A 27,431-nucleotide genomic window follows, 5' to 3' on the forward strand; every position below is an offset into this window, starting at 1 on the left:
ACCAAATCTGTACTTGCAGGTTCCAACACTCACCAGCCCAACAGCAGGACGACTTTTGTAAGTGGCTGAAGCATAAGACACCCTGTCAATATTCCCGAAGGACATGGATTGTCACCTCCACACACCATCCCTTGAGGGAGCAGGGATGAGGACTGGGGCAATTAGTCTTTTGCTGCTTTGACCCTACACAGTGGCGGGGCAGAAGCCATGCATTTGTCAAGCTATGTAATGACGTTCAGTAACAAGCCAGTGGTGGGTGACCTGACACCTGCATCAGTACAGTGCAAGAACAGAACTGGAAGAAGGGAAAGCTGTCATCTCCAGTAACCACCAACACAGAGCTGGCAAAGGCAGGGGAGCCTTTCTGCACATCCCTTGCTCCTGAAATGATACTGAGTTAGCTGTCAACAACCCAGTCCCCAATGCTGCCTCTAGCATGGGTCTCACCACAGCCATATCTAGTCCTGCTTTGAAATCCTTTCTTCCACTCTTTTATATAAACAATTTACCAGGTAAGACCCATTAGACCTTTTACCTAAATTACAAAATGTCAGGCTAGCACACCTGCAACATCATGCAGATACACAAGTCTGTCCTTGCATACTGAGACAGGGATGGCAGCCTGCTGTGCCTTAGGGTCATACTCCTGTGCCTGCCTGCTCTCTCTGCTCTTTCTTGTGGACTAATGATCCTTTCTAATCACACTTTCTGGGACAAGCAGCTCAAAGATACTCCATGGCACATTGCATGGTGCAGACACCACAACAACCTGCCATGGAAACAGCCAGCAGTCCAGGGGGACACGTAGTTATGATGCTGCAGTAGAGAAAGACAGGGAAAGAAATCATTATGTCTATAGAGATGAGATGAGACAAAGAGAAGCACTGTCTCATGCTGCACCACACCACATTCTCATCCATGAGAGATGCACAGACTCACCTTTCTTCTGCAGCAAGTCGATGGAGATGGACTCTGTGTTGCCATCTGGGGAGAGGCAGAACTCAGCAGGGGGTTTCTCTGCTAGTGAGAAGTAGTCAGGGAAGAAGTCAGTGTAGGTAAGCTGGAGTTGCCTCATAGACTGTCCTGCAGGGCCAAGACATGGGGGAGAAGGATCATACCACAGTCTCTCCCACATGGTTCGCTTTTTCCAGAAGCAACCTGCACCAGCAGCCGTCTTCACCCCAGCCTGTCCAAGGCTGGGACAGCAAGGCTACAGGCTTTTTACTCTCCCAGCAACGGTTTGCAATGTGAGCCTGTACAGTTCAACCCCACGGTCCACCCAACATCTAGCTCCACCTTGACTGGGAGCTTATGGGCACTGGAAGATGCCATGGGAGGTTCAACCTCACAGCCTGGTGCTATGGGAAACCTTGCTGCACCAGTCTCTCAGGGCTGCTGTGTGGACAGCCCCAGCAAGTGGGGTTGAAAGCAGAGCACAGAGAGAATCCTTACTTGTCACACAGAGGCATCCACAGGCAACAAACTACATGTCTCTGCCTGTCCCCTGGGATGGCCTCTGTTTTCAAGAGGTGACTTCTGCAGCAGCTCCTTCATGTGCTCAGTTTCCATCTGGTCGATTCCCCAGCCCTGTGCTACGCATCTTCCCGTAAAGGAGGGATGGAGAAACTGGATTGGCAAAGCAAGGTGTAGAGCTTTGTGGAATTCCCTTCTCGACTTGAGGCTGGCCTGAAGAATGCTCTCCCTCCCACAGACAGGCAACACTGCTCTCCCCAGAGGGCTCTCAAAGGTTCAGCCAAAAGCAGCCTGCCCCTCTTAGCCCTTCCTGCACAGGTTTTGGAGAATAGGGAAGACATAAAGGGCAAAGCAAGAAGACAGAGTCCTGTGGAGCACTACAGTGCTGCCAGCTGCCCCATGAAAGCTATAGCCCAGCACCTAGCATGCTGCCAGGGTTGGGACAGACGCTGTGGGGCACAGACACGGGATTTCCAAGGGCCACAGCTCCTGTGTTAGTCCAGGAGCGCTTGCTGAGGTCTCAGCAGGCTCTTGGGCCATTCACTTTCCCCTTCAATCCAGCCCAAAGCCGGACCTCACTGGTCTCAGCTCATGGAGAAGAGGGGAGGCACCACACAGATTGTACCTGTCAGTGAGGCAATTTTCACCTTACTCTTGTACCCCTCAGCCCCACTGCGAGTAGATGCATCATTCCTCCTGCTTGGAGCCCGCAGAGCAGTGATGAAGCCAGGCTGAACCTGAGCCCCAAGGTCACCTCCCAAGACCCCCCAGCAGAAAGGTGGTGCGCACCGTTCAGCTTGCAGTGGAAATGGCTGGTGTTGAGAGTGCCAGGGAGCTCAAAGATGGGGTTCACCCAGTTCAGCCGAGGCTCTTGCTGCCTTCTGTCTAGGCTACCTGCTAAGCCAGGCAGCCCTGAAACGCGGTCCAGACCCAGGGGGTTCCTCCGCCTGTACTCCCGCCACTTCAGCGCTTGCGGAGAGAGGTGGTTCGCTAGGAAGTTGCAGACAGTGAGCACCAGATGGGAGGATATGAACAGATGGGAGGACATGGAGGGGAGATGGGGAGAGAGAAGATGAGGAAGAGGAAGGACAGAGAAAGAGAGACAGCACATTAGTTAAAAGTCCAGCAGTGTTTCAGGACATTAGCACATGTACATGGAGGAGGCAGAGGCCACAGCCTGGCAGAGCATGGCAGGAGCCTGCGTGGCCTCCTGGCTGCAGGCATAGAGGGATCAGGTTTCGGGCACCCCCAAGGATGCAGCATGGGGTGCTGTAAGAGCAGAAGGCCATGCTGCCCTCTCCAGAGGCATAGCGTAGGAGTCAGGACTGCAGGGACAAGCTCTTAGCATAGGGCTTCCTTTTGCAGACAAAGCGATGGTAGGGGCTGTTGGGCACTGCAGCTATAACGATGGGGAACCGCCATAGCCATAGGGAGCTGGAGATGTTCCAGAACAGCACGTCCTGGTGGATGGGTACCTACCATTGACAGGCCGTATTCCCAGGCTGCTCAGGGGACCAGAGCTGTTGCTCTCACTGCCACTTCTCCAGTGGGGATCTGCATGGCCTCCCACTCTGCTCACGGGCATACCACCCACCGAGAGGGGCGGGAGGGACCCACTGTGGAGCTGATACTCTGAGAGCGGTGGACTTGGCTCCAGCGGTGCCTCCTTCTTGGGAACCAGCTTGGGGTTCTCCTTTTGTCTCAGGGCATCAGCTTTGGTGGATTGGGAGGGCTGCATGGTGCTGACAGCCGGGGAAGACCTCGTGGGAAGCAGGCTGGCGGAGATGGGGCAAGACCTACTTCTGGGGGGCTGGCCCTCTTCAGCTCTTTCTGCCGTGGGCGAGGAAGAGGAGTCCATGCTTTGAAAGAAAGGCACGTTGCATCGCACAGGAGAGTAACTCCCGAGGGGGGACGGCCGGGTTGTCTCAGGGGCAGGCTTCTTAATGCAGCCATCATTGCGGGAGGCAGCTCCGTCTGCTGAGCGCTGGGTCAGAAGTGTGCTGTGGGCTTGGCTCCCCGCCACTGCTGCCTGCTCTGCCGAGGTGGCCAGGGCTGAGGACTGGGAACTGGAGATCTGTTGGCTGGCAGGTCGGTTGCTGGACAAGCTGTAGAGTTGGGAAAGGCTGGAGGCAAAATGGCTGTGCAGGGCACGGGCCTTGGGTGGCTTGCTGAAATGGTGCTGGAATACAAAGGGCTGGATGGGCAGAGTCGTGGGACGCTGGTCCTTGCTGTAGCGTACCACAGGCTTGCTGTCTGTGCCACCACCTTTGGGGAGAGAAAGGGGTACAAAGTGTGAGGACAGGCACAGGGACAACCATCATCAGCCCAGCATATCGCAGGCAAAAGGGAGTGTGCTCTCAGCTGTGAGAGGAAGAGGATGAGCTAGAGGCCAGTGAGACACAGCGTGGTTTGAGTCTGAACTGGTTACACACATCATGAACTGGGAAAGTAAAGACATGTGGCCCCAAATGCAGAGTTCCCAGCTGTTTACAGCTGTCTGGAAGAGTAGGACGCTGCACCAGGAGCTTGTCTCTCCTTGTAGGGTCACCAGCTTCACATCCCTTCCCCATCCCTTGCTCCCAGGACAGCACAAAGTCGTGGCCCCAGGCACCTGCCTTCACCCTGTCTCCACCCTGGCAGTACCACAAAGACATGGCCCAACACACTGTGGTACCGCCAGATTTCTTATCCTGAAGGACTGTCCCCTCCCACATGTGCGGAGATCTCACCCAGCTGAGCACAAGCATTGCATGCAATAGCATCACAGCCCTGCATCCCGCATCGCACTTGGTGCTGTCGGAAAGGCTGCTTGCTTCCCCTTCTCCCTCCCTCCCTCCCTCCCTCCCTCCTTCCCTCCCTCTTCTTTCTCCTGTAACAGTCTCCCCTCTGAACACACAGCTCCCTTCATTCCCCTGCCTGTACCAGACCTAAGCAGGATGTTCCCAGACAAATTAGGACTGCAGCAGAAATAGAAGACCTTCCAACCCTGGAAAGTGGATGCCTGCTCCAGCAAATGGTGGACAGGGGTGTCCTAAAGGAGTGTGCTGGGCTGACCTCCTATGTGTGCATGCCTCCAGCTCCTGGTGGGGCCACAATATCCTGAGGGACACAGCTGAAGCATGACACACTGTGTGCTCAGTGCACAACACACACAACACTGGATGGACACACAGGGATGACTGGGATCCCTGATCACCAGCCACATCGCATCCTAGCATGGTGTGGAACCTTTTCCTTTGCTTCCCCTCCACTCTCCAAGCTCACAGCAAATCTTGGGACAAAAGACGTATCCCAAGCATGGCCCTGGTGTTACCTGCTGTCTGTGGGGTGTGCCAGACCCTTCTTCCTATAAACAGCTTTTAGCAGGGCTTGTTTTCCCTCCAGCCCCTTCTCAGACCCTCTAGGCTTGCTTGCATTCTGCTCTCAGCTGGAGCACACCACTCCTCTAATCTCTGCAAAACTCATGCTGCAAGTCCTGGCAGAGACTGTGGGAGCTCCATGACCCTGCACTGACAGGAGACTGCTGGCTCTGCCTCTTCCCTCTCCACCTCTGCCCCATGTAACTCCAAAGAAGAAAGGCTAAAACCTCCTCAATGGTTCCCTTCCCTTCACCTGCTGGGAACATTACTCCGCTGAGCATCTACACATCTTTGTCTTAGGAGCTAAAGGCGGGTGATTCTCATGGACTGGGGGAGTACAATGCCCTGGAAGGCAGAGAGTCCTCCAGGCTGCACAGACACTGAAGTGCTAATGCCATGTCCTTCCTTACACAAAACGAGAGGTTTACAAAACCTCAAGAGGCTTTAGAAATACAAAGACAAGACACTTGCACTGATCTGGGTCTGAAATAAGCACAGCAGGGCTCTGTCCCAGGGAGTGGTAGACCAGGAAACAAACTGCACAGACACTGGTCTCCCATCACCATGCTGGTTCCTCTGCTGCTCCCCTTGTGTCCCAAAAAGCTGCCTTTCTTTTTACTTCTCCATTCTGCCTAGTCTGGCTCCTTACCGTCTGCTTGGGCTCTAACATCTCTTTGTCCGTGGCCACCGGCAAAGCCACCTGAGAAGAGGGCATCTGCCTCCGTCAGCAGGGAGAGAGAGGCTTGCTCACCTGCCCCATGCCCACTGGGGACCTTCTCACTGGCGACTGAGTCTTTGGTGGAACACAAAGCCTGGCTATCCCCAAAAGTGTGATTCAAACAGAAGCCCTCACAGCTCTGGTTCAGGCCATGGACGAAGGGCATGGGTGGAAGACTCTGGCTGCGGCGAGCTCGTTCTTCAAGGAAATTTGGGCAATCCCGCTGTGTCTCAGGGATAGGAGAGAACTCCAAGGAGGAATCACCACTGGACCGGAGTGGTGGGGAGGTGCCATTCTTTTTCCGGCCTTTAGCCAGTTCAGCAAAAGATGTCACCCGCTTTGGGGGAGAACTCTGGATGGGTATTGCTGGACTTTCACTCAGCTTGACTGGACAGCTCACCATGCGTTCCAAAGAGCCCAGCCTGCTGCTAGGACTCCTGTCCAGGTTCTGATCATAGCTCCTGGAGCGCTGCCGGCTTGTGTTGAGGTTAGGTGGCGACACGTTCACGTAGACCTGACCCTCAATCATATTCTGGGTGGATCCTTCCTTCGCCTCCTCTTCACTGCACTCCACGTTGCTTTCTTCTTGTCTCAGGTCAGGCCTTCTAAACAGATAATATTCAGTGGGCTGGGCTGGGCTTCCTTTGGTATGGTCTTCCGAGCAGCTAGTTATGGAAGATCCTGCTGGACTGGGAGAAGACTGGGAAGACAAGTCACACGTGACCAACTTGTAATAATTCTGAGTAGCCACAACAAGCCGTGCTTGGCTCTGGAAGCAGGCAGTGAGGTCTGAGCTCTCCGAAGTGCAAGGCTCACAGTGGAGGTGGTAGGAGTTGCAGTTAGCATCAAGGACAGGTGAGGAGGAGTGTTGACACCCACACACCTTCCCTGAACTCTCTGGGTGATGCGACTCACAAGACATCTTGGATTCTGTGGGTGATGAATGCAAATCCAGGTAAAAAGCTCCTGTGTCTGAGTGGCTGCAGAAGGAAGAGTCACAGGACAGGTTGGCTGAATTCAGGTTAGATCGAGAATGGCCATTCATTTTGTTGTAGAGAGCACTGAAGTTCACCAGCACCCCGTCAGAGCTGTTGCAGGAAGAGTCGCTGATGTAGCCCATCTGTTGGTCGATCACTTCAGACTGACTTGATGAACTGTAGCAGCGACAGTGCTGGAGCTCTGAGCTGGAACAGCTGCATGTCCGGCTGTGTAGGGCATCCTGATTCCTCAGTGATTCACCTGTGTTCTGGTTCCACTCCTGGTCGCCACCATTGAAGGAGAAGGTGGAGGAGCTGCCACGATGGCAGCTGCATTCATCCAGCTCCATGCGTTCTGAGCCCTGGTGGCACCTGTTCGCATTGTTCCTCTGCTGGACATCATCACTGCTGATTTTGTCCTCTTGCCCATCTACCACACCAGACCGGCTGGCCATGTTCCAGGACTTCACAATATGGTTGGAGTCGTGGAGGTGGAAAGGGGGCAAGGTCAGCTCATGCAGATGAAAGGGAGGCTTGCCAGCCACAAGTGAGTTGTGAAGGTGGAAAGATTTTTGACCCAAGTCATCACCAAAGATGCTGAGGTCTTCACCCTCACTCAGCAGGAAAGGGTTGTGTCGCTTACTGATGCTAGGGACAATCAAATCCCTCGCTTTGCCTTCTTTGTTTTCTGAGGCCTCTGCTGGCGTTTCGGAGGTCTGGAGAAAGCTGCTGTACAGCAAGGAATCGGTTTGCGAAAGGTCTCTGTCTGGAAGGGCAGAGGTCCGTGTAATGCTGAGCTCTGGCTGGCAGAAGGGGTTGGTCCTTTTGCTTACGGAGCAGCACTGTCTGTCAGGGACCTGGCAATGCACCAGGGGAATGTGATGGACAATCAGTGTCTCACCAGTCAGTTTGGGTGGACTATCCATGGTGAGGAATGCTCTTCAGGACATCAGTTAAGCTGGTGCTACCCATGGACAGGTAGGGCTTCACATGAGAGGCAGGGAGGACACTTCTCATGAGGAACTTCAGATACCTAGAGAGAGACAAAAACACAAAGGAAGTCACCTCTCAGGAAAGGCAGTGACTATTTAAAGCATCCTTGGTTTGACTGAAGACTTGTCCTTGTCAGCACAAGTACCCACGTGCAAGGTCCTGAGTTGTCCTTCTTCAGGGAAAGCATCACAAGCACGTCCCCCTCCCTGCAGACTCCTGGGACAACACTTGTGCTTCCACTTGGCCCTCTCAAACTTTTCTGAAATAACTGTTTCACTCAAGTGGCCAAAGGGCTGCACAGGCTTTGGGCTACGTGAAGACCTCACCACGGACGGCACTATACACTCACAGGACAACACGCAGACAGAACCAGGTCTGAAATGAAGTGCTGCACTCTGATGAATGCACACATCTTCTCGGACTGGATTAATCCTTGCCTCCCTTTAGGTACCTTGAACTTTCCTTTAAGGACCAAACACTGAACCGTGCTGCCAGGCCTTGCAGTATTAAGAGACACACAAGTCCAGACAGAGACTGGAAAGCAGGAACAGACTGGAACAGGAAAGCCGCAACAACCATGCCTCTCCAACATCCAGCAGCCCTAAAGCTCATTCACTGGTGCCAAAGTATGCAACTAGATACGCACACAAGGGACTCATCTGCAAAGGAGCGGATGACTTCAGTGGGGCCATGGGGAGCCACTGGTGATGGTCCCATACAGAACATTGCCTTCTGCTGACCTCTTGCTGATGGTTAAGCCTCAGCTCAAACCAGCCTCTCTGGTGATCCAGGGTGCCTGGTTCACAGTCCCCTGACACTCGGCCACAGTACCTGTGGCACTTACCTGCTTATCTTACTGCCTGCTGCACTTCCTAACAGTAAGACTGCCACAGGGGCGATACAGGCAGAGCACTAAGAGCCCGACTCCCTCAGTGTCCAGTAAACAGCAGGTTCTCATGAAGCTAGAGGGGCATGTTCATCAGCATTTGATATGGGAGAGCGGAGAACATATTCATTCCTCCTTCCCTGTCGAACCCAGATGTCTAGCCTGCAAGCCCTCCAGGACAGTCTGGAGGGAGGTTCCCTCTTGCCTTCCCTTCTACATGCCAGAGAAGCCAGTGCAGAGAAGTGCACTGGAGGGCAGCTAAGGCAGCAAGGAGAGGAAGAAACCACAAAAGACAACAGTGATCCAGGATGGTCCTAAGGGATTAAAAAATTACCTAGTGTTCTCATAGATCCACCACTTCCTCTGAAAATCCTGGCCCAAACACCCTTGGTCAGCAATCCATGTCCCGTATTCCATCCAGGCATCCTCAGTGCTTGCAGCACCCTGACACTGCATACTGTGATACTTGTCTGGACTCCAGAACCCTGGGACTTCTGCCACTTCAGACTCTAGAAGGTGGGCATTCACAGTATCTGCCTTTTCCTACCTTACCCCAGCATTCGTGACTATGGGAAGAAAATGGATTTGGAGCAGGCTGCAAAGGCACATGGGAGCCCAGGGGGGAAACTGAGAAATATGGGATAAGTGAAGTTTGAACAACAGCGTAAGCAATGAGCCAGCTCCACAGAAAGATCAGGAACTTCAGTTCTTTCAGCTTCATGGCATGAGAAGAGCTATTAAAAGATGCTAAAAAAAAAAATCAAAAGAAATACTTCCCACGCATAGTAGTGCTTCTCACAGACACAGGATGATGCTGTCAGGAAAAAAAAAAAAAAAAAAAAAAAAAAAAGATGAAAAATGGACCTAGTGTCTACAGTAAACACCCAATGATGTAAAAGTTAATGCTAACACCAGTGTTAGCGAACAGAGAAGCCTGCTGGTAGACTCCACCAGAGATCATTACAAGACCTGCACGAGGGACACCCTCACTCTCATGTCTGCTTCTGCTGGGATGTTTCACCTAGGGTTTGGCTCTGAAGTAGAGAGTTCACCTGGACTGCTTGGACCACATCTAGCTGGACTATGGTGTGACCCTAAACTCTCCTCCACCTATAGTCTCCCTATATCACCCCTTACTCCCCTTTCAATGGCTCCTCTGTCTTACAAGCCTCTAGCTTCCTTCCCACAGCTGCTGCCATGGAGGTTGAGAGGAATGAGTCTGTCCTCAGCTCACTTCCTGGGAGGAGATCTTTTACATCAGGGACTCTCAAGATCATATTGTTTAAGAATCACCATGGGTAACAGTAGCTCTTGATTGTGCCAAGGACACCCACACGCTCAAAGTGGTGTTCAACAGCTGGGGCAGTGTTCATGCACCGGTTTGGACCTTATGCACCACTGATGGAACATGTAGCAGCAGGAGCCCTTATTTCTCCTGTCTCCTGCTCCCTCCCAGCATTGTATGAAAAAAAGCTGATCAGCTAGTGCCTATGGTCTCATGCAGACCTCCCCTGTCCTTGTTACTGCCTTTGTAGGTGATAGCAATGCTTAGATCACATCTCTCCATAAGGCTTTGCTATATTTTGAGTGTTGTCACAATGTAACCACTTGAAAAGCATCATTTTGAGGATACAGACTGTGATGACAGCACACTTCACTGCTGAAGTACTAGGTCTTCACTTGTGGATAACTGGCTAGCTGAAAAGGGTCACATAGACATAGTCCAGCTGGCTGGACAAAAATGCACATCGCTCTCAGCTTATCTGAAGTAAAGCAAAAATACACTGTCTTTGGCTGTCCTTGTTACACAATATCAGGAAGATCGCGGTGGGAAAAGAACGTTGCAGGTGGGAACAGATAACTACAGAAGAGAAACTAGGGGCGGGCTTGGTATTTGGGCAACTAACCAATAATGAGCTTAACTTTTGTAATATGTATGAGCTAATTATAACAAGGCATAAAAGGTGACTGTAAGGGACAATAAACAAAGTCTGCTGATCACTCATATTGAGTGACTGTGTCTTCCCTCCGTCACGACATTCACTGATGCTGGGAAATGGCTGCTTGGCAGCCGGCTCCCAGTACCAGCACTGGGTCTGCTGACAAGCCCTGCTGAGCAACACACACTTCATGCTGGTGCAGAAGCTGCTGTGGAAGGACAAGGCTTGCACAGGCACACTTCGACATTTGACAGCCAAATGTCAAGAAAGCTGACACACAGCCACTTCCCAGCTGTCGCTCTGGAGCTCTGGCTGCAACATGCAACTCTGCCCAGCTATTTAGTTTCACTGGCAGCACAGGCTCTCCCGGTCGACTGGGATTCACTGGCTGTCAGAGATACTGCAGCAGACAGATGCCCACTGTGCCTGCACTCACAGCCTGCTCCCAGCACAAGGGTCTGCTGTTCAACATCACAGGTGGCACACAGCCAGCTCCTGCTGCGAGCCATTCTGACAGCTTCCTTAGCGATATGTGTGACCTTTTTTGTGCCCTAGATACCCCTCCTCTTTCTTGGGACACATCTCCTGACATCCTTCTGTCTCAGGGATGCAGGGAAGTTGGCAATGGTACTGCCAGCACAGGGATTATTCACTTCCCAACACCAGAGCACCCTCCCTGGCCACACATTCCCTGAGTCTCCCTCCCTGATTCTGGAAGACTGTAGAAGGATCCTCCCTCTTCCTATTCAGCATCTGGTAGGCTGGGATTGGCACTGGGGCATAAAAGCCAGCAAGCAGAGTAGTTTCAGATTCTGCTGGCTTTGATCAGCTCTTTTTACAGCCCTCACACCCCTTTGCAAGCAGAAGTTTCCAGATGTGGATAGGCAGTCTGCACCTGAATACTTTTTGCCAAATCAGTTCATTCTTCTTATTTATCATTTGCAATAGCTCAAGTTCACAGTGTGCTGAATCCTGCTCAGTCCTACACACACAACAGCAAACAGAGCACCCAGCAATGATCCCTGCCCAGAAAAGCACATCATCGTGGCAGTGAAAGGCTGGGAGGCATGTGGGGAGCACCATGACTCTAGACACATCAGTACAACAGCCATTTTATTTGCAAATCTGAAAATTCTTTGCCCTCTCTGTAATGACACCATCTGCTGCTACATGGGAGACAGGGCTATTTATTCAGTCAGCGCTTTCTGGAGGTGCTAAGGTTACCTGGAGAGGGTGAGGGCCAGACATCGCACCACCTGTGGACCCTCAATCCAGTCAAGGTAATACAGAGCAGAGAAGGATGCTTTTTGTGAGATACCTATGGTGTAGTGTGGAATTGCTTATGAACGCTTGTACACCCATGTATATAAATAAATAAATAAATAAATAAACAAACAAACAAACAAACAAATAAATAAATAAATAAGCAAACACATGACAAAACAAAGGAGGCAGCGTGCTGAAGGTAACAGGGGCATGCAGCACCTTGCAGAGCTGAGCCCTTCAGGTTATGCAGGTCATGCCTTTTAAGTCCTTGCTGAGTGCTACAGAAAGGCCCTCAAATCCCTCCTCTGTTGTACCCTCAAAGACTGAGGACATTGTGCTGATTTGAGGGTGGTCAGTGCAGCTCAATAGCTTCTGGAGTACGACCTCCTGCCTCTAGAACACTGCTGAGAAGATGCAGAAGCCATCAGAGCTGGCTCCAAACTGGCCTGCAAGGTTCTGCTTCAATTAGAGGGGGCTCATGCAAACACCAGCCTTGCCTCCAAGTGCTGATGTGTTAGGTGTGGTGCTCACATACCTCCAGGCATGCCCCGCTACCTGTTACCACCCCAGCCACGCTTTCGGAGTTCCATCACTGACAGCTTAACACCCGGCTCTGCTCAGCACTGTCAGCTGCATACGTGGGGCCACAGGGTTCAACACACAGAGATCCAAGTTTCCCCATAAAATGTAATGCAATACTGTAGGAAGCATGCAGAGATTTAAACAATAAATGTGATTTAAATGCAAAAGGACTGCACATATACCACAGAGGATGAAGAGGCAGGAGCAAGATCATTAGAACCATCAGCTGGAGGCAATGATGGCTTTTTGGAGACTGGCTCTTCTAAACAGATTATGGTTCCACAAATCACAGTCACTCTGCTATGAAATTGAACGCTCAATGGAAACCTTTATCTGTGAGGGTTCTTGCTGTCTGTTTCTCAATGGCTGTGGTTTCACTACCATCATCATCTTCCTCAGAGGGACCAAGATCCATCATGTGACTCAAGGGTGAAAGACAGAAAAAACAGAGTTAGAAGCTGGGCATTCAGTTTCATAGATGAACCAGCAAAAATCCTTTTGTATGGGAGCTGCTTGTTCTCTGAGGGTTGTTAAAAGCTTTTGCTTTAACATGCCTGAAGAAACCACACACCTCTACAAAACAAGCATGAGCAGAAACGCTGCAAAAGCAACGGTTTGCATGAGCTTGCAGATGGGGGCACAATACAGACATCGCCTCCCTGCTCCATGGGGAGAGATATATTCAGTGTACTCCCCCTACGTCTTCCTCCAGGCAAAAGGGCTAGCAGATGAATCCAGACTGAAAGCCACTCTTCAGACTGGGTGGAGGATCTCAGGGCTCACTGGTTCCTGCACCAGTTCCCAGGGTCCCAGTAATGCAGTTTAGTCCCTGCCCCAGCTATGACACTTCAAAAGCTGCTAGCACAGTACTGAATGTTTTTTTTTCAAAAAAAAACTTAACAGGAAAATTTCAGGAGGCTGGAGGGCCTTCATGGAGCAGCTAGTGAAGAGGATGGGGTGAAGGGCACAAGATGAGTGGCCTGGGGATGGGTCTGAATCATGGGGGTGAATAAGAGGGTGGAGGTGAGGAAGCCTGTACGTTGTTGCAGGGTGGGACCAGCTAGTGGTATTTGTTTGGACATTGTGCTGGCTAATACATCTCTGCCAAATTCATGCCTTCATTAAATGCTTTAGTAAATCATCCAGCATATTTAATGAAAGAAAAGGTGTAAAAGGAAATACTAGTTGTTTGACTCATCCTAAACCTCCAACTCTCCTTCCCTGCTTCAGGGAACAGGGAGCATAGTGAGGGTGGTCTGCCTGGTCCCAGGCTGAATATTCCAGCACCCAGAGTCTAAAGGGGGCTGCAGCAACACAGAAAGACTAAATACTTCCTAAATTTCTGCCTCAGCTCAGGCTGGCTCCTCTTGTGCTGAGCAAACAGTGATTTCATTCCTGAAAAGACCACTCTCTTTTCTTTCCACAATGAGTTGCTGCCTGGGCCAGGGCTTTTTCCAGAGGTTTCCAGGACAGCCTGACTAATGTATCATTACTAGCCATGATTAATGTACCATTACATTCCAGAACTATACAGGATTATGATGTGTTCAAACTGGAAACTGCAGCACGCGACGATCAGTCACAGCCCTTGTGCTTGTGGCAGCAAGGAGCCGTGCAGGTCAGGGATGAGGGGCTGGCCAGCAGAGATTAGGGGGGTTGTGATGCAAAAATAAGCAATAGGTGTTATATGTATTCCTGCCGATGACACAACTAGCATGAGGTAGGTACTGCCTCCCAGTCACCGGAGAAGAAGCCCCAGCTGCTTTGTGCATTTTGAGTTACGCAAGACATCAGAAATAGCTCAAGCAGCAGATATACAGCAGCTCACCCAGGAGCTGGACAGTGACCGAACCAGTTTCTCCCATTTCTGTGCTCTCTTGCTCTATGACTCATAATTTGGCATGTGGCACTCGGCAGAAGCCACTTACAGGTGGTGACTCATGAGCATCCACCGAGGTGATCTGGGCTGGAACCTGCTCCTCCTTCTCCCCACTGGCCATCTTCTGCCCCAGCTCCCACCACATATGCTCCTAATTACTATATGCAATTCCTCAGTGGAGAAAAAGACTCTGATGTTTCTAGATGTTCATATTGCACCAAAATTGCGACTGAATTAAAGTGCTGACACAGTAAATGCTTCCCCACCACAGACACTCTAGTAGCAGCAGCAGCAGGAGGGACTACACTTCTATAGCACCTGAGCACTCTGAAAGCACACTGAAGATTTACAAGAGCAGAAATTACACAATTCCTTTCTGAAATATGGATCTGCCTGGGTGCTGGACCCTGGCTGCTGCAGGGTTCCCAGAGCCCTCAAGAACCCGTGCAGAAAGAAATAAAATCCTATAAGCACATGAAATTGCTGGGCAGAATCAGTAGCTGAAGATGCCAAGCTTAACTCCTCCTTCACTGCACAGCACTGGCCAGGGCTTACCTGCAGAGCTGGCTGCCTCTTGGATGCGCTTCTTTTACAAACCTGCCTCACCTAGGAACCAGAGGCCGCAGCTGAGTCGTGACAAAAACACAGCCAGCAGCAGAGTCAAAGCCTGCAGAAGCAGGGACTAAAGTTTTCTCAACAAATTCTACGCCTGGGAGCTGTGAGCTCCAAATTCCCCACCACAACAGCCACGGCTGGGCAGGGAATAAAGCATCCTAATGAGGGAGTCAGGCAGCAAACAGCACAGCTTTGTGATTCAAAGCTGGATCTCTGACCTGTGCCTGCAGGCATACAAGATGGCAAAGCTGCTCCCGAAGTCTGTTATATGGCTACACGCAACAGTGAGCGAGCAGCTCACTTCCGTTGAGCATTCAATTTCTTGCTCAGGTGTGCACTGCAGGGGCGAAGGCTCCCGAGGTGATAGCAAGAAGTGGAGAAGGCATGGATGCTTCATATGGATGGAGGTGTTTTCAACAGCACTGGAGGTTTCAGGGGTTTCTGGGGATCTGAAGCATCCCTAGAACTACTGTACTTTGGAAAGAGCTCTCCATGAGGGGTCATGAATCACTTCCACTGGGGCCTCAGGATTTTCCTCCCTAACATTTACTGGAGTCTGGCATCAGACATCTTGGTGTTGCCCAGCCCACGGCAAAGACAGCCTTGCTTACCCAAGGCTAATGGGAGGATAATTTAAGAAGCAATTTTCATCCTCACAAAGAATAAGCACAGGAGGACAGCTCCACCTCAGGCAGTCCTAGATCCCCTATCATGTTCATGATTTGAGGAGAAGAGATGTGCTAAGGCCTAAAAGGGACAACGAAGGTCTGTTCACAGTGAGTAAGACCTCACTGCAGTACTGGTCAGCACACCCATGCAGACTCCAGCCTCTCCAGGGCTGTGCATCTTCACTATTGCTTCCTCTCTGTCCAGATTAAAACTGGCATTGCATTTCTGACCAGACACACATTGCAGGAATCACATCTGCAAAACAATCCTGAACTCTCCTTACAAGGCAAAAGCATCAGGGATCACCAGAGAAAGCCTGACAAATAAGCAACTCAGTCTTGAGATAACTCAGTTAAAAAGGCTGTAAAATGTTCAGTGTCTGTTCAGCCCAGAGCTCTATGTATACAGGAATCACTGACTATCAAGTGAAAACCAAATGCTTCTGGGATGGCAGATTACAGGTGTACAACCTCATGTAGCAACACAGCAAAACATGGTACAGAACAGGTAGCAAAGGTACAGAAGAGTGAAGTAAAACCATGGCAGGGTCAAGTTCTTGAAATACATAACATATCACCCCACAACCCACCATAAATAAAGCAGCTAGCAATGCCAAAAATCCCTGGAAGCATTATTTTCAGACTTGAACACAGCCAGGGTGCAATGGTTTGCTACCAGGACTAGGTGGCCATGTCCCAGTGAATAGGAGAAGCAATGCAGGTATGGCATTACCTAGCAGTGATGGGCATCAGTTCCGCCAGAGTGCCTGCATCTGCAGGGCTGTATTATTTTTATGATGCAATGGAACTCAATACGCACTGCATGCAACCAGATCAGGAGCTCCAAAATCAAGCACAAACAGAAAACATCCCAGCAGCAGCCTGGTTTTATTAGATGTTCCTTTTCACAGTACACATCTAAATCGTTTTTCAAACAGCAGCTGTGTCCAACAGCTGACTCTTGCTAACACTGAAGGAAACTTTAACCCTTTCCAGCTCTAGGCAGTTCTGCTGAGACCAGAAGCAGTAAGTGGATACACAGGAAGAAAATTTCTGTCTCTCCAAGGAAGGAATACGTAACATGTAATTCATTGGTCAGGAGGCTGGCAGCACCCTGATTTGGGGATGATAGCTACAAAGCAAAAAGGCTGAGGATCAGCCTAATAAAGGCAGCATCTGATGAGACTAATGCATCAAATTTATCCTGCCCTCTGAAGGACATCAGGACCACATATACTTTTGCTGCTGATATCCAACTGCTTTTAGACCACAGGCTGGATTTTGCAGTCTCTTGAAGATTAGCTGGAGGAAAGGACCCTGTAGCACACAGGTTTGGAAGGGAATTTGCCTGATCACTCTTAAGACTGTGCATTTCTTGACCTTTTTTTGGCCAGATCCCTGAAGAAAAAGGTTCTCTGCAATCATGTCCAAATGCTGTCTAAATCTCACTTCAACAGAAAAACCAGGGTGGGCAAGAAAAAAAGAAAAAAAAAAACCAAGGCAAGATGACTCCCATGATGATGAGACAAGAAGCTTCTGATCTGGGAGGAAATCCTTGGACTGCAGTGAGACAGTGCAAGGTTAGAAACTGTCCTTTGCACTACACAGCAGGTCTTCACATGACCTCCCTGGCCAACACAAATCTATTTAAAGAATGCTTTTCTTAAGAAAGATGAAATCAAAGGCAACTGTTGCCACCAGTTCAGAAGGATGAGGGAGGAGAAAGAAGCAATGGATAGATGAACATACTTAGTCTTTACAGATCAACTGCTACAGGGAAGTCTTGATTCATCTGTGGACTGAATCAGATAGGCAAAGCCTCATGTTCCGCCTTTCCCGGCACAATTTAGATGCTCTGCATGAGGTGTAATAACCCCAAAGTGGGCAAATGGGTGACTGACCGGCTGCTCCATGCTCCCTCCCAGTCACAGCCAGCCTCCTCCAGATGGGAAGAGTTTATGTCTAGAGGCGGGTTTCAAAACTGGCCAATAAAAAGTTAGGAGCCTATATAATCATAGTACTATATTTTTTTAACATCCCTGAGTATTTCGCTTTTCTTATGAATTCTTGCAACTTTTAGGGCTTGTAACTTCAGGAACCAGTGAGTTCCACACTAAACTACTAGTTAACTGACAGTCCTATCGGACATAAGGGTATTTCATTGCTTCATTGCTTGAATGAAGGACAAAAACTTCATTGCTTGTCCTTGGGCTAGGGCAGGGAGAGTTAACATATTTTCTACTATGTTTGCCACCCCTCTGAGTACTCCCAAGCTTTTCATTCTGCTCATGTACAAGAGTATTCCCAGATCCTTGGTCTGGCCATCAACTTCTCTCTAAGTGTCCTGATGTGTGGGTGTTTCTATGTTTGCATGGCCAGCAGCAGGGTAGAACTCAAGAGGATCTGGATAAAACTGGAGCATCAATTTACGTAAGAGTATTTTCCATGTATCAGAACTAGCAAAAAGCAAGCCAGGACCTTAATAAAATACTTATGAAGCAGACCAGGCACTCCTAATGATTACATATACTGTTCTTCTGAGAAGAGAAACTCATCCCTTGCAGGGGCTGGCAACCCAAACCAAACCGAGCTTGTAAAGCTCTATTCCGAACAGTTTATTTTAGGATATCGCTCCACAAGACAGCTCATGTGCTAATTAGGCTTGGAATGACTGGGCTTAACAACAAAGCATTAAGGGTCTAACTAACTAAATCTGGTAACTCTGGATTAACCAAGGTCTTCTGCTGAGGAAACTCTTGCCAGGCTGCAGAAGATGCATAGACCTGTTCACTAGGAGAAAAAAGGAGAGCAAATGGGATGATCCTTGGCTCTGTACTGGAGGAGTACAGCAGGTCAGGATCCAAGGGGACACACCAAGTTTACTGGAGGGATGACCACTCTGCTTTCAACTACTTCAAGGGTGTTTGAGAGGGCTGAGGAGACACCTTAAGATTGTAGGCTCCCAGACCTTCCCAGCTGGGACATGCTCACATTAGGACATGTCCTTTCTTGAAGCTGTTGTGTTCTTCCTGTACCTGATGTCTCAGAGAAAAGAACAACAAGTGGTGAAGAAGAATTTGTCGCTCCAAAGTCCTTGCACTGAAATGGGCCTCAGCTCAACCAAGAGGTTTCAAAACTCTGCAACTTCTGAACACGTACTATAAATACACTGGGTAGTCTTACTCACACAAATGCCAAGAAGCCATTTGGGAATATTGCTGGGCTTTGAAGTTTGACAGCAAGATTCATGGACTAATTAATCACAGTATGTGAAAATTATTCCTATTATCAGTTTCAAGTAATCCTCTTTAATTTCCTGGAATGCTTCCATGTTACAAGCAGGGCACCTCATAAATACTTACCATCTTTCTCTGGACTGCTCATTATTTTTATATCACAAACACCAGTTTCCCATTTAATACAAATAATTACCATTTCTTCAGTCTCTCCTCATGTAAGAGTTTTCCAGGGCTCTTGCAGTTTCCTGGGCAGTTTCTTAATTCCTTCCAGGTCTGCAGTCATGCTTCTGAGCTGGGGTGACTAATTGCACAGTTTCCCAATCAACAGTGGGCCAGCCCCTGACTCTGTATCAGCATCAGAAGACTGCACCATAATCTTCCATTCCGTTTCTTATGTACCTTAACATTCATATGTAGACACTTATCAAGTAAAGTCCCTTATGACCAGGGTGACATACAGATACTTTTTGCAGTTTAATGACATCACTTTAATGAGCTGAAGTCAATTTAATCAATTTAATCAGTTCAGTGATTTGTAACCTGACAAAGTGTACTTTTATGAGTATCTTCTGTTACACACATTTACATACCTCAGCATTAAGCTCAAAAAAAAAATAAAAAAAATCAAGGTTTACAATAAGACTAGCCTAGAAGAAACCAGGGTATTTTTCTTACATATCTGTTCTCTGAGGAAAGGAGCTTCTTTTTGTTGTCTATGGAGTGTGGTTTTCAGGGGTTTTGCTCCTCCAGGTTGCACAAATTCTCAGAGTAGGCTTGTGAGGACAGGTTTGCCATGTCCCCATGCAAATCCTCTTTGCAGTCCCCCAGTAGATAAACGGGTCTTCAATATCTGACTAAGATACGGGCTGAAGGATATTTTCCCTGGTGAATTTGCCTCATGAAATCAGTGAGGTCTGGTGGCTTCCTTCCACGAAAGAAGATTCCCCTTTCATCTTGACGAGCAGGCCAAGAGGTTGTTGTGGTTTTTCTTTTCAACCTCAGCTCGTGCCAAGGGGAAAGCAGTCAACAAGGCAACAGACCAAAATACTGGCTGTCAAACATGCTCTGGTACAGAGGGGAATCACCTTGCAGTGCCTCCAGGACAAATACAAACACATTGCTTCAGTTGGTGGTGTTTCTCCACTGCACAGTACCAAATCATGTCAGCAGCACAAAGCCTGCAGAGGTCAGGGTTATGGAGATGAAGATGTTCTTTGTGGTCTCTGAAGCTTGTGCAAAGTCACCAACAGAAGCACAGGTAATAGAAACCCCAATGGATCAACAACTACGATCAGTGCCTGAATAAGATATGGCCAAACATAAACTGAACGACATGTGACTACAGCATAGCCACCTTTGTGCATTAACCACCCTCATGGCATTGCTTGCCAGTGCTGGGACATACCTGTTTCTGGCAGTTCCTCCTCTCCTCTTCTGTTATCGTGCCATGAACTGGCTAGCTCTACTGCACTAGGAATCCTCTAGGGACATCTGAGGTCCCCCTGTGCTCCATGCAGTCTCACCTTTCCTCTGGTCCAGTACTCCCCCAAAACCAGCCAGTCTATCAGGAAGCAGGGAAGGGAAGCACATGGGAACAGAAAGGCTGTCAGGCTTACTGCACTAAGAAGTAGTCACCACCTTCGGAGTGCTTTATAAATACAGTAATTATAAATAGCAAGTGCCTGCAGAAATGAAAATGAGGCATATGACAAGGAGCTGAAGGCAGGAGACATCTGGGTAAGGAGGTGCTCTCCTCGGTGGCCATTTCAAGCAATATGACCTGCAGCTGAAGCACAAATCCCAGCAGCAGGTTAAGCTAGATGCCACTGGCTGTGGACAAGGGAGAAGAGCTTGCTGCCAGTAGAAAATGGCTAAATGCAGATGCATGCTGAAATCCTCTTGCTGTTCTTCCAAAGGGCCAAGCTACAATCACTGCTCACAATAAGCCACATTCAGGCAAGAAATCCCTTAGAAGTCCCTACAACAACTGACATCCTAACAAGTGAAGGAGAGGTCAACCAGAGTAAGCCAAACCCCAAGGCAGTTGTCTCACTCCAGGTATTGATCATTAGAATGAATCAGGCAAAGCCAAGGAAGATATACTGCATGAGCCAGTAATACCCTGGGACCAGAGATAGGAATTATTTATATCTCTCACTGGATCTTCTCCTATGTGGGTTTATGATTCTGCCACTTGAGTTACTGTAAATGATCCGAGGGTTGGACTACAGGGAAAAATGCCATGTAAGCAGACACTGGAACCAGCCTCACTACTAAGAACAGAAAATTGCACTAGCACAATGGTCCAGACAGGTCATTCTCCCTGCTGAGAAGGACATCTGTGAGGACAGCTATGCTATCTCAGTTTACACAGAAGACACATGACAATGCAGCATGAGGCATACAGCCCTGCTCTTTGCCATGGGAACCCCACAGAGGGACCAAAAGAAGGTGTCCTGCTAAACAATTCAGGTGAATTGGACCCACTAGGTAAAAGGAGGCCAAGTAAGCATGCAGTTGGTCCTGCAGCAATGCAGGTAGAGCAGAACAGAGAAGAGCCTGCCCACCGAAAGCATTTAGGTTGGCGTTTGCAGAAGTGATGGCAGCTGCTGCCAGCTGCTGCCAGTTTACAAAGAATAAGGTGCAGTTCTGGATTTAATCTGATGTGATTAGTCTATGTAGGGAGCAATGTATGTTCTGGCTTCCTTGAAGAGTAACACCTGAAGAGCTGGTCCCCTGAGGGTCAGAAGGAGCTGAGATTATCTAAATGTTGCTAAACTGAGTCTGTGTTAGCCAACGTTCAGGAGCACAGATTTTGCCCAAGGTTGACTGCATCACAGTTAAGCAACCCATCAGTTCAAATCTCACATCACAACTTGAGTTCTTGTGAAAAACTCATCTTCCTAAAACTGTATGCAGGGCTTTTTTCCAGCACCAGTGTGCAGGAGAGTTCCTGAGCATTTGCCAGAGCCACAGATGCTCAAGTGGGTCTTTTGCACAGCTGGGAGCCAAGGGGAAGGCAGAGTATCCCAGACCAGCACCCATTCCTTGCCCATGTGTCCCACCTTTCCCCAAGAACAGAGCAGGGTCTAGTCTGAGGTAACAGTGGGTCCAGGGCAAGTAGCAGGTGAAAATCTGTTGCACATTTGTCAAGGTCTTCCCTAAAGGCTCTATTTCTTCCCCTGTGTAACTCCCAGAGGAGAAAATCCCCTCTTACCAGAAGGGACTACTAGCTCTCATCACTCTGAGATACTTGTGCCACTGGCCAAAAAGCACAAAAGCAGGGCAGTGACACTCGCTCTCTGCTTCCAGACAGCATCTTGTGCTGGGACAGAGGGAGACAGTTTGGTGGTAGTGCCAGCTTCCTCTTGCTTGCCAAGCAAAGCAAAGCAAAGCATTGCTGCCATCACTCAAGTATTTATTATTTGCCACTCAGAGGTACTGCCAGCCCCATGCTGTCAGCACTGCACAAAGACCAACACACGGTCTCTATCCCAAGAGTTCAAACTCAGAGGGTGACCCTCAGCCAGAAGTTGCCATCACCCACATTATGGCCACTCACCTACATTACAGCTCTGCCTTCTGTCGCCCTCCCATTTACACCAGTGAACAGCTGCAGGGGATTTCAGTGGGTTTTTTTTTTTCTCCTATCTACTGATAAAACCACCAGCAGCTTTGCCCAGTAAGGAATATTTGCATGCGTGTGATGGACAGAAAAAAACATTGCCTACATGACCCTGAGGCTGTGACACAACTGCAGTGGGGAGAGGAAGAGTCTGTGGACAAGCCTGCTCTTGTGCTTATCTGCACAGATACATCCCTGCTTTGACCCACTTCTTTCAGAAAATGAACGTTAAAATAATTTTCATTGAGAGAGGAAACTGGAGCAGAATTAGGAACTAGAGCCATTTTGACAGCCCGTTTCTTTCTCTTTGGAGAGTAACCAAATTCCAGAGGAGTGGGAGGGCACGCAGGGAACCTGCTCAGCAGATAACCTGACAAATCCCTGCTAAGGCTAGTTACTAACACAGCTGTCACTGATCATTGCTGTGGGATTTCATCCCCTGCCAGACAAGCTCCCTCAGCTCCTTCAAGCCTTATCTTGTAACCTTTTGCATGGCTCTGGAAGGGGGTGAACTTCTGGCTCTTTTGGACTTAAGAGTCTGACCTGCCAGAAGCACTTTATCCACATCACGACTCTTCCCACCAAGCAGCACAGGCATACAAGTGAACTTTCCCACTACCGGCCAGATTTCAGCAGCTTCCACAAACACAGGACAAAATCTTCTCATCTGGTATCGTCCTGTGATTCCACAGCTGACAGTGAGGCACCTCCAACCTTCTGCTTCTGAGCCACATGCACAGATCTCCGCATGTCTCACTTTCAGTTTGCTTTTCTTGGGTTTAACCATCAGAACCACGCCTACTGAGATATCATCCAGCATCATCAATATAGAACTGCCTTTGAACTAAGTATCTCAAGCTGACCCAGTTTATATTAAACAGAAGGGTAAAAAGTGAACACCTCTGTAACAAAACCTTTCTAATTTTTAAAGAGCCCATCTCTGGTGTATCAGGAAAAACATTTATAAAAAACAACAAGAACAAAGAACTTGGAGAAATACTGCAGAAAAGTCTTTCAATGTGCATCCTAAGTAAAAAATAATAATCTCAAATCACCAAGCACAGTGAGAAAATTAGAAGAGCAGAGCTCCTGACCAACCTGAATGAATAACTACACCAAGAAGGATATTAGAAGTAAGTAAACCAGCATCTTTGGCACTGTTTTAGCAAAACCAAGCATCCTAAAGCTGCAGTGATGACAGGTTAGATAATATAGAGGGAAGAGGGTGCAGAAAATGGAATGAGTTTTTGGAGTGGAAACAAATTCAAGAAGATTAATGCAGTCAAGTCAGAGGGACAAGATATTCTTCATCCCAAAACAACGGAAGAATAGTTGCATGACTGCAGCTGGAAGCAAGACTTTTGATAAAAATGTCTGTGAGGAAACAGAGGAAGGAGGGAAAGCTGTGTGGCTGGCAAATAAAGGTAAAATCTGTACCTGTTCTGAAAAAGGAAGGAAAGTGACCCACAGTACATTTATCAGCCTGCCCTTAATATTACATAAGGCTTTCAGAAAACATTGAAAAAAGAATAACAAGACTGGGAAATAAATGAAAAATGGGGCAATGCACAACATGGGGTTGCAAAGGGAGGGCTACTGTCTGGCTATCAGGAATAATACCAGAGTGAGATCTTGACCCATCAGACTAGAAGACAATAAAGGTCCCTGGGACAGATAATTCATTCTTTCTTTGCTATCCACAGCCTCAGACACCTGTGAGGTGGTGATGGAGCCATGGGCAGGCCACTCCTGAGTCCATGGCATATTCTCCTGGGCCACCTGCACTTCCTGCAATGCAGGTCCAGGTCCCTTGGATCTAGAGATCCTGCTGCACTTTAACTCCAGCATCCTGCATCAATGCAGTGAGGAAGACACACACCAGCAATTACATCTCCTTCCTGCAAATCATTTTGGTCAGTTCCAGTCACCAGAAGCTCTTGCCCATCTTTTAAGCATCTCAAGGCAGAGATTATCTGTGCACTCTCACTGCTTAACAGATGCTCTTACAAAAGCAGCATCTACCACCTAGGTACAGACTGTATGTCCTGGGGAGCATTCCCACCCCATGCAGCGAAGGAGGCTACATCACTTTCTTTTTATTCCTTTAGGCAAGCACCATACACAGAAAACTATACACATTTTTTCTTCCGTGCCCCAATATAATAAGTATGTGTGTCCTGCATAAATGCGTCCTGTTGCATATCCTGTCCTCCAGCCCAGGATGCACCACACACACACGTGCTGTTGTTACCCCCCACCAACCTCCTCTTAGAGCCTGTTCTGCAGCAGCACCACAAGTGCAGTCGGATACACACCTACAGCAGCATATCCCACTCCCTGCTCCCATCGGGCTGAATGGGACAGAGACCTGGAGACACAGATAGGGTTCCCAGGTCCCATGGTGAGATAGGGATGACAAGGAGCTGCAGTTCAGGAAACCCCATGGTGCTTGCAGGAAATTGTCACAGAGCTGCGACAAGAATGCACTCTGCTCTGTGATTTTGCTGGAAGCCCTCTCCTTCCCACCTGGTACCCTGCACTGAAACTCTGGGTTTATCTTCTTCACCAGGCATAAAGGCCGGAGAGCCTTGCCACTGCATAGGGATGGAAAGGGAGCAATGAACTGAGAACCTGCAGCAGCAAAATGGTTCCTTCATAAAACTGCTGCAGAAAAAGGCTGTGCTGATGATCGCTCCCACCTCTACAAACCCCCTGGGGCTGCACGCTGCACTGGCCATCCCAGGGAACACAGTGAGAGGTTGGAGAATGGTGGTACAAATGACACATTTACATTCTGTGACAATGACAGCTCTCAGTTTCCTCCTCTGTGGTCTCTGACCCAAAACTCCCTGTTCCTCCAGCTCTGCAATGCCCCTCACACCTGCCTCTTTTGTTCCATGGTTCCTCTACAGCTCCGACAAACATTTACCATTTTATCTATGTTTTTCCTACCATCCTGTTGCTCCTAATAGGCCTAAAGGTGGCTTATCTGAATTACTCTTGGGTTACTGGCAAACTGCAGAAAGTTTTTGTGAAAACATAAACTTGCCAAGCTTGCTGCTTAGCAACACTGGCATACAAAGCTATAGGTATATGGAGATAAAAAAGCAGATCTCTGCTTCCTCCATGCTCCATACACCTTTACAATACCCATCAATCCAGACCCTGTATGGTCTGTTCCACAACACCCAGTGCTAATGTAGATCCCGTTAACACCACAATCCCCCCAAACACCTGCAATTACAACCGCACATGCTCAGCATCTTCCATAACCCCAAAAGACTGCGTCTGCTATTTGCTTATCCCTTTGTTACCACACTCCCACGTGTATATTCCCCTGTAGCCATGTCAGTTCAAAATCTCATTCTTTCACACCTTTGTCTTGTTGCTGACTGCTACCCTGAATATCACCTCTCCGGCATTCATATCCCTACCCCACATATATCCTTCTCTTTGTTCAAACCCTTCTCCCTTCGTGTTTGCAGATGCAATTTGATGGAAGGATTTGTGCAGAGGGTGAGGGTGGGAAGAAAGAAGGTGGACAGGGAAAAAGGGGATTTGGTTATAACAAAACCATGTAATTAAGCTCTAGTAACTGGCACCCAGCCTGAACCCCTCATTTCAGTAATTAAAACCAGTAATTCCTCCATTCCTAGATAACCTTTCTCATCCAATATGTGAAAAGCGGCAGGGAGAAAGCATCCATTTACACAGCAAGCACAGACACGCCCTGAGCAACACAAAGGACTCCAGCCTGCACAGAGCCCATGTATCTCTTAGCAGAAGAACAGGATTTTACCTGCCACGATATTTTATCCTAATGCCTTTTGAACAATTGATTCACCAGTAGGGGAGTGGGGGTGCGGGTGGGGGTAGCAAAAAATGTCAAAAGCCACACTGACAGCAGCCTTTCCTCTGTCTACATCCTTTGTTTCTGGCTTTTCATGGAAGCGCTGTCTGTCAAAACAGCTTTTGAGCTGCACAGCAGCATCACCACCAGGGATGCACAGACAGCATGGTAGCTGGAGGGACCAAAACAATCCGTGTGGGCTTGGCTGTCATGGCAGGCACAATGGAGAGCTGTGCGACGGCATTGTCGGGGCGAAGCACGGCTCGCCTCTGCACAACCAGCCCCGGACATGACAACTGCTATTTCATAGCTACAATGGACAAATACACATTCTGCGCAACAACACCAGCCTCCTCGCTTATATACAGCCATTATAATCACAGCAGCTCCAAAGCAATGCAGCCCCTGAAGAGACAAAGCAATCCTAAAATCCCTAAGCTTCACTGGGTAGCCGGCAAAGTCTACAAAAACAAACCAGCCAGTTTGCAGGACAATGAACAGCCTGAAAAGCATCAGTATGACTAACGCCCACCCCGACCATTTCTCCATCTCACCTTTCCACAGATGCTCCGTTCCCTGTCTCACTGAACACGCCCTGCTCCAGCACTGCTGAGCTCTTGGATTCCAGCGGGCTCCGTGCTCTCTCACCAGGATGCTGTGAGAAACAGAGAATCAATTTTTTTCCATTTTTTTTTTTTTTTTTTTTTTTTTCACAGCTGCATCCCTGGCAATGCAGAGGGTCTGCGCAATCACATCTCCAATGCTCCTGCTGCTGCTGCTGTGACGTTGCTGCGTGTGAAGGAGCAAGCATGCCCACAGCACCACCGCTCCGGCTTGCAATCGGTCCCTGCGGAACCTCAGATGAGGCAGGGGATGGGAGGGAGCGGAGAAGGAGAGGAGGGGAGATAAGTCAGGCTGGAAGATGGAGGATTGATTCTTATAGTAACAGGGAAATCAGGAAGGTAGCATGAGGAGAAATGAAAAGACTAAAGCCCGTGCCATGAAATAGAACTGCAGCATTTTATTCTGTGATGAGCTTGGGTTTCAGATGCTGTGTAGTTGCAAGCTGTCTGATCTCTTCTCCTGGCTTTGCAAAGGAAAGCAAAAGGAACTGCAGTGCTGTGTCCCTACCGTTGATAATGGCTGCTAGAACCCTTGGAGCTAAGATGCTCATCTGCAAAGAAATGCACAGGCAGAGGAGGAGGATGGGAGGACTCCTAACTGAGAGATCTGGAAAACTACAAGAAGCTTCTTGAAGCTTCTTTTACATTTCTGTAGCGTCTTTTGCTTGAGAGCTTCATCAACATTATCTGTGCTGTATCCCTGAAAGGCAGTCCCCCTGGGGTGAGATGCAACCACCA

At 48.8% G+C, this 27,431-nt stretch overlaps 1 protein-coding gene across 9 annotated transcripts in view; it reads right to left on the reverse strand.

Annotated features, from left to right (window-relative positions):
• RUSC2 (RUN and SH3 domain containing 2) overlaps positions 1–27,431 on the reverse strand; it is a 62,798-nt gene that overhangs the window by 10,174 nt on the left and 25,193 nt on the right. For 5 of the 9 annotated variants that reach the window (XM_055791418.1, XM_055791416.1, XM_055791417.1 and 2 more), the window contains 5 exons: positions 26,625–26,725; positions 5,482–7,560; positions 2,953–3,738; positions 2,263–2,463; positions 940–1,083 (listed from right to left, as the gene is read on the reverse strand). In XM_055791418.1, coding sequence (XP_055647393.1) covers positions 940–1,083; positions 2,263–2,463; positions 2,953–3,738; positions 5,482–7,453 — 3,103 coding nt within the window. In that variant the 5' untranslated portion in view covers positions 7,454–7,560; positions 26,625–26,725. The remainder of the gene's footprint in view (positions 1–939; positions 1,084–2,262; positions 2,464–2,952; positions 3,739–5,481; positions 7,561–26,624; positions 26,726–27,431) is intronic. The other 4 variants (XM_055791422.1, XM_055791421.1, XM_055791420.1 and 1 more) reach the window with 4 other exon arrangements.

This window comes from Falco peregrinus, chromosome Z, assembly GCF_023634155.1.
Source record: "Falco peregrinus isolate bFalPer1 chromosome Z, bFalPer1.pri, whole genome shotgun sequence".
In the NCBI taxonomy this organism is placed as follows: domain Eukaryota; kingdom Metazoa; phylum Chordata; class Aves; order Falconiformes; family Falconidae; genus Falco; species Falco peregrinus.